Genomic DNA, 7,638 nt, shown 5'->3' with positions numbered 1-7,638 from the left:
CTTCTTGCTTGCACCGTGCTTCTTGCCCACCCAAGGCTAGGCCTCCACATACTTTCAAGTGTGTTGAACTTTCAGCTGGCTGTGCAACTTCTTGGAACAGCAAGAGGAAGCAAGCACAATGCTTCGTTCTCTGCTTTAAGTTTTGGTTTGCGTTTGGGTTAAGCCGACTTTCCCGTCTTTTCTTGGGTAGCTAACCCATTGTTCGCCAGCCCCGTCTTTTCCGTCCCTCATCCAAGCCGTTGCAAACGCGACAAAGGTGCTTATCTCCCGGGCCGTTCGTTAAATACTTTTCCTCTCTTTTTCTGTAATCACTAGACATCGTTATAAATTTCCGGTCTCGTTCCCACAGCGGGGTTGTAATTACCTTTTAACGAACAAAAAGCAAAGGCGAAAATTGCGGTTGTCGTGGTTTTAAAAGAAAAATACCAGCAAGTAAACGTCGTACGCGCAAGAGAGAATGCAGGGAAGCGAAAAATATACGTAGTACGCGGCGCATATTATGCATGCAGCGCAGTGAAAACCAGATGTCGGGATCTGCGGAGTCATTAACGTTCATTAGCAAGCCGTTAAATCCCGCAGGAATTGCAAAAGCGAACGAGACTTAAAAACTAAAAGAAACACCTGGAAAGCGAATGAGGGAGGGCGACCGTGAATACACAATCGTAGTGATAGGAGGAAGCGAAAGACGCGATTCTTTGTCGAATTAAGAGGACGCGCACCAAAAGAGAAAAAAAAAAATGAATTGCGTTTTGGGGGTGGTGCGACCAGGGATGAAGGAAGTGGGTAGGGAAGTAGAATTCAGCGTTGCCAGATGGCGTTGTTTGCGCTGCGCTGAAAGAGAGTGGCGAAGAAACGAAGCCAGCGCGGATCACGTGACACAGCCGCCGCGAGGGAATACACGCAAAAAGAGAAACGGCTGAGATAAACAGCGGAGGGAAAAAAAAAAGATGGATTGGAGGATAGATAGATGGAAGTTTGAGCGCAGCCGCGATGGTGGGGGAAGCAGAATAAAAAAAAGAGATTGCAGAACCGAGGGTGAGCGGTGGGCGAGAGATAAGAAAAATAAACAAGGGCACAAGGAAAATGGCCCGAAGAACGGAGCTTGCTCGTCATAGGCTGCAGCCTCCTCGCCGTCAGAGCAGTGGGCGGAGCCCCGCTCCCCGAAAAATCCATTCGCTCCCCGGCCGCGAGGGCGACGTGGCTTGCTCGGGGCGGCATAGAGAGCTCTTTAATTTGCAGCGCAACGAAAAGAGGTGGTGCGCACAGTGCCGCGGCGGCGGCGGCTCTTTGTCTAGTCTTTCCTTCGCCCTTCTCATCTGACCCTACCTACTTCATCGGAGCGGCACGGCGGCTTTTCTACGTATGACCTCTTCCTCCGCTCCCCCCGGGCGGCGTCCTCCTCCTCCCCCTCTCTTCTGCCTCGCTCGCGCGACGAATCCAATATCGCTGCTGCGTTTCACGTGCCTGCCTGCCTGCCTGCTCGAGCGAGGAGCGGCCCAAAGTTTCCTCGTAGTACGGCCGCCACCACCCCACAGACTATGGAAGCAACGATTCTAGCAGGGGTTCGAAACATTCGCCGCCAGCCGCCGTCGAAGGGACTGCGACACCCAGAGCCGCCAGTCTGCGTTCGGGCCGCGTGTGACGTCGTCGCGGCAAGTACCGACACTGCCGACACTACGCGTTGACAATAATATGACGCTTGCCTCCACTCGCCGTTTCGAATAAAAGCTCTGTGGGAGCCAAACGCGATGTGGGTCCCGTAAGACAACACCGGGTGACAAAATATAGCAAACAAAATGTGACGGCGATGCGTCAGGGGAGCGCTGTCGTGCGCTCGCAAATATGGCCACGCAAAGTTACTGATTGGTCGCTCGGTGTGCGATCGATACAGGCACTCGCGGGTCCGGATTGGAGCAGCGGGGAATTTTTCTGACCACGCGTGTTTTGCTGGCAAGGGCCGGGATGTGTTGTGTTGGAGTCGATTGGAACGCATACGCTGGAAAGTCCGGATGTCAATTCTTGAACCTTGATCGCAATACTCGGTGGTTCCTCAGAGAATGGCGGCTCAGACATCATGCTCGACAAACGTAATGCTTTTTCTTTATTTTTTCGTTTTCACTGCAGTTGAGTTAAGCATTCATACCAACTTTTTAATCTCGCCTGGGCTGGGTGAGCAACTAACCTCATGAGATCAGTGATAGACAATGAAATCGTGGTCGTTGTGTCGGTCATTTTCATATCCACCCCCATATCTGTTACTAAGCAGGCTTCGAGCTAATGTTTACGCTGACTGGTTCGTATATATGCTTTGGAATTGCTTGTTTTGGCTTTCCTTAGCTTGTTTTTGTGTTACCAGAGCGAGCAAGGTTTGTAGGTAACCTGTTACCACACTTGTCATCCCACCAAAGTCCTCAACTTTCCACGACATTGTGTGTCGTACGTGGCCCATGACCAACTTTGCCAAATATCACACAAAAGGTTGGAAATACGTCCCCTGTGGCAAGTCACTCATAGTGAGACGGAAATTGCAAAGGGGATCTTGTACTGAATATTGTGACTTTGCACGTGTGATTGCATTGCAAACAAATCATGCCTGCAAAGATGTGGGGCACACTCGCTTTGCCACAAATAAATAGCTGAGCGAATTCAAATCTTGTATTCTTTGTCTTGTCTTTAGTGCTGCAGGGTGCGTAGAGAGATGGCACCAGTAGCAGCCCAGTGAACGGACCTGCTGTATACCGAAGCACCATGGTATCCACACAAACTGCCATGCCGCCGCCCGCACCTCCGCCTGCTGTCAGCTCACCCATGAATGTTCAGCAGGTTAGTTGACCTCTGACACTGGTGTTAAAAGTGCTTGCAAAAGAGCACTCCAGCATTTGTATTGCATATCCACTCACGACGCTACTTTGCTTCAAATAGCATTGTTGGGAAGTTGGTTCCCATCCTGTGAATACGCAAGCTAACAGAAGTACTGTGCACTGCATGGGAAAGCTTGTATGTAGTCAGGTGATGAATGTACACCATGAAGATAGCTTAGAAACGTGTTGCAGGGCAGTTCTTATGACCCCCTTTACCAGGGCATGTATTGCGTACTTGGTAAAATAACCCCACTGAGCCAGCCTAAACAGGTTAAGTTGGGCCACTTCGATTGGACCACCAGGGAAACTATGCAAATTACGGACTCAAGAAAAGTCGAGGCAACAGCACCCATATTGTGTCTCTCGTGTCCTGTAATTTGAGCTGTTTTCCTCCTAGCCATTCCATTTTGGACGTGTTGCGACACCCATAAGTGAGGCCTAACTAGTCGCCTCGCTTCCTAAAACCTTTTTGCAGCAGCAGCAACAGCAGCAGCAACCCCAGCAGCAGCAGCAGCAGCCCCAGCAGGTGGTGGTCAGCTCGCAGCCCACCATGGTGTCGACCACGTCGATGGCCGTCACCCAGGTGCCCAACCACGTCACCATGACCACCAACGCGCACCTGCAGCCGCAGTGCCAAATGTCCACCCTGGGCACCCCCATGCCCCCGCACTCGTCCACCTGCACCGTCATACCCCAGCAGGCCATACAGAGCATGGCGCAATCCCAGTTGCAGCCCGTAAGTGGCCACCACCATTGTGCTGTAAGTTGTGGTTGCTGCACTTGCGCATCTGTTTTTGGTTCGCGTTGTATGCGTCCACGGGTGCTGGTGTCACAGTTTTGTTGGCAATGACGTTGTACGTACACTGGAGTTAGGTCACAGTTTTGGTCGGAGGTGAAGGCACAGTTTTTGACGCCGGAAGCATTAAAGGGTTCTTGCCCAAGAAGCTGCATCATCTTCGTCCTGCATAATTAATGGGATGACACGGAGCTGCCTATCATTATGAGTGGAATCGTGACCTCCTCCTCTCGATACTCTCACTGCTAAGGTGACAAGTGTCACGTGTCGCTTGGTGCACCCTTCACTGTAAGAAGAATGAGCACTACTGCTCCCCAATGGAAGTGAACTCAAAACTGTTCTCTGCATTATTTCCTCGTGTTCGTGAGTAGCGGGATTGCGTCAGTGTCAATCTCATCATTCCTTCGGCACTAAAACTCCCGTGTAGCACTTTCACCATTAGGTGGTCACACTGTTTGGGAAAATGTAAGTCCTGCCCTTCCTGTTCGTTTACAGATACTGTGGTCTGTAAGGCCCGTGCAGGATTGCTTTTGAGACATCCTGCGTGTGAACATTGACATAAATGCACTCTCATTATCGTACAGTGTGAGAAAAAAAAATGTACAAACTATGCACAGGGTACAACGTGCAACCTAACAAAAATTTTTTTTTTTACTACTCGTCAAAGCTTCCCTTCTGAAGCTCCACCCGATTATGTGCCCCTCCGTGAATGACAAAACCCTTAGACAGGAAACTGTTGTTTCAATCCCTTCACCGTAGTGTGTCACCTTGTCAGAGTCTAGGTGTCTTTGCAGCATGCTAAATACTCATGTGTATCACTTTTGCACAGACCTGCAAGTAATTGCTGGATGTATACATGTTATACCTGATTCTCTCCTTTCAGGCTCTAAGCAATAGCAATCAGTGGCATTAGCCTGGTTTTTGTTACCGCTGTTGAACAGAACTGTTGTATCTTTTACTTTTTTTGCAGTGTTGTTGCGAGCTTTCTGCTGTTCATGAAAAAGTGATGTTCAGTTCAGATTCCCTACAAATTAACTCACATCATGGTACTCACTATGATGTGAATTTATTTACTCCGTTCAAAACATGTTGCAGGACCTTCTAACATATTGTAGGCTAGTAGATTCTACACAAATTGTGCCTGAACGAGAACAAACTTGGCCTTACATGTGGCAAAAGCTTAAAATTGAAATTGAGAAGACTGATTGAGGTAGTGTGAGACATCATTGCACACCTCTGTGACACTGCTGTGGTGGCTTCTCAAGCAAGATTTCAAGGGGAGCTCGTGTTTGCTCGTCTTCTGAGCTTTAGAGACAAATGAGGGCTCCATGCTATGTAGCGCATCTGTTGTTCGTATCGTTAGGCATCAGTTAAGTCTGCAATCCCTCTGCTTCATAGCAAAATGGGCGCTTACCCAGTTATTAAACTGACCTGCCGCGGTGGCTCAGTTGCTAAGGCGTTGTGCTGCTGAGCACCAGGTCGGGGGTTCGATCCGCGGCCGCCGCTTTTCTGATGGAGGCAAAAAGCAAAAACTCCTGTGTGTTCGAGATTCCGGTGCACATTAAAGATCCCCAGGTGGTCAGAATTAATCCGGAGCCCTCCACTACGGCGCGCCTCAGCGCCTTCGGTGCGTTAAACCCTGCAATCAATTAAATTATTGAACTGCATGGTGAAGGCTGAGGTTACAGTTGGACACAAGTCCCTGTGGGTCCCCCTTTTCTTCGTCTTCTCTTTGGCTGGCCGAGGGGCGTCCTTGAAGTGTCCTTGAAACTCTGACATGTGCAGGTGCAGGTGATCCAGCAGCAGCTTCCCAACCACACGTACCTGCCCCAGCTGTACTCGACGCAGCAGCACGGCATGCTGCTGCCGGGCAACCTGGCCATCCAGCAGCACAGCATGGGGGCCCTGCAGGGTCTCAATCTGCAGCTGCAGAGCAAGCCGCACATGGACCACACCAAGCAGGGTGGTCCAGGCGCCACCACCACCATCATCCCAGCCGTCTCCATCGCCAGCGTCACCCCGGGAGCCAAGGTGCGTGCGGTGGGGCTTTCAAGGCGAAGCTTCAAGGCCCACCCACACGGGGGCGTAATAGTGACGTATCTGCGCATCAATGTGAGCGTGCGTAAAAGCACGCGTGGCCGCGCACTACGCCGGTGATGGCGAGAAACCCCACGGCAGCTGACGTAGCCACGGCTGCTCTCGTACAGCCTGGGCCTAACGCCACAGCACTGGCTTCACCCAAACCTCGCCTCCAACATTTCTGGCCATTAAATTGCGTCCAAACAACGATCGATAAAACCCGGGGACCTTTTTTTTTTAATTGTCAGCCCATTTTCAATGTGGGAGTAAGCGCGAAGCCCGTTCTCGCTGCCAACTCCATCGGTCAACCAGTCGTCCGTTCGGATGTGCTGGTGAAACTTGTTTTTGTGCACTGGTGCAGTGCGTGAATATCTGGTTTGCGGAGACTTCGGCACAACAAGTGTGTAGCAATGAATTCCCTGTATACCGGAGTATTCCGATTTTCCACGCACTTGCACTGAGCTACGTCAATGCACAAGTAAGTTGAGATTATGCGTCCATGTAGTTGGGCCCTTACATGGCTAAGTGGTAGAAAAACCAAGTGGTCCTGTGTACACAGAAAACTCCTACGGTACAACTCTATGTGCATGCGCGAAAAAAGCAGGTTGGAGAGGAGGTACAAGTAAGGGGAAGGGAGATTGGTTGGGTTTACCGCAGCAGAGCGCTCACACAGCGAGCTACTGCATGATGCACAGCTAAAGCGACGATGGCAGTGTGGGTGAAGCAGAGTCAATGCGGAAATGGCAAACACCAGTGGCACTTTACTTATGGGTAGGTCACGCTTAAAACGTGAACACACCGGCTGCAGGTTGCAGCTTCGCCGGTTAACCGTCTGCACGGAGTGTGTGGGCATGTTTTTTCCCCTGTTTTGTCGCAGGGTGCGATTAAAAAGTGTTTTCTCCACGTCAGTTGTGGTGTGTAGGTGTCATCGCTGTGATTTAACTAACGCGAGTTGGGGAATGGTGAGAAGGGATAATTATTTAGCTCCCCTGGCAGCGGTATGGTGATCTTGGGCTCCGTAAGATACATTGGATGATGATTAGGCAGGAGAGTGAGGAACAACACATTGTTGTCCTTGAGGAGTAGAGTCCTCCTTCTCCTCCTCAGTGGAGAAAACATGGGTGTGTCAGCGAGCGGAATGGAGGGCTGAATTGCGGTCTGATTGCGTGCCACTTGCGTGAGAAGCGGGCTGAAGAAGTGATATGTGTGTGCTTGCGTGCGCATGACTGCAGCTGTCGCCCATCATCGTGTTCCTACCAGGCTGAGTTGAGCTGGAATTTCTCAGTGGAGTTTTCCGTCCTGACGTTCAGGGGGTGACGATCAGCAGCGCGCCCACCCTGGTGACCACCAACTGCCAGATGATAGGGGCTGCGGGCAAGCAGTGCTTGCCCACGGGCCAGATGATCTCCAAGGGGACCGTGATGGGGCACGGCAGCTACCAGCTCCCGGCCACCAGCACCAGCCAGCAGACACTGGTCATCAACCCCATCAATCCGCTGGGGCTCATCCCGGGCCAGAGCATCCTGCCTGCTGCGGCCACTCAGGGCAAGCAGGTGGACGGCACCAAGGGCAAGCCCTTTGTGAGTAGTGGTACCTCTGTCCTGCCGTCTTGTGCCGGCTTGTAGCGGCTTGTCCTCCAGCTCTTGACGTGTTGTACATAAACCATGGAGGAAAGAAAAGCTTAGGAGGGGCCCTGACGTCACCTCTACAGAAGCCGGGAACACCATTTTTGGAGGCAGAAATTTCTTGCTTGTATTTCGTGCGCACATGCCACCTCCTGCGCCTTTGCTCGCTCCCCCGTCGTCTGCTTCGTCTCTACCCATAGAGTTTCATACTAATATACACTAGAGGGAAATCTGGCGCCACTGTCTAGGGGAGCCGTGCTTCAGCAAGCATTCCGTC

The 7,638-nt window shown here is 51.3% G+C and overlaps 1 protein-coding gene across 1 annotated transcript; it reads left to right on the top strand.

The window, feature by feature from the left end:
• Nucleotides 1–870: 870 nt before the first annotated feature.
• LOC144164662 (uncharacterized) lies at nucleotides 871–7,320 on the top strand (the record flags this gene model as incomplete). Its single annotated transcript, XM_077694994.1, is given in 5 exon segments — nucleotides 871–1,652; nucleotides 2,678–2,823; nucleotides 3,337–3,597; nucleotides 5,443–5,688; nucleotides 7,047–7,320. Coding segments are annotated over 4 exon segments (856 nt in total), but the record flags the coding sequence as incomplete, so codon positions are not given.
• Between the last annotated feature and the right edge of the window lie 318 nt (nucleotides 7,321–7,638).

The sequence above is a fragment of the Haemaphysalis longicornis genome, unplaced genomic scaffold, assembly GCF_048455015.1.
Source record: "Haemaphysalis longicornis isolate Haplotype H1 unplaced genomic scaffold, Haemaphysalis longicornis Haplotype H1 scaffold_1316, whole genome shotgun sequence".
Lineage (NCBI taxonomy): Eukaryota > Metazoa > Arthropoda > Arachnida > Ixodida > Ixodidae > Haemaphysalis > Haemaphysalis longicornis.
This window is presented reverse-complemented; position numbering and strand designations above follow the sequence as displayed.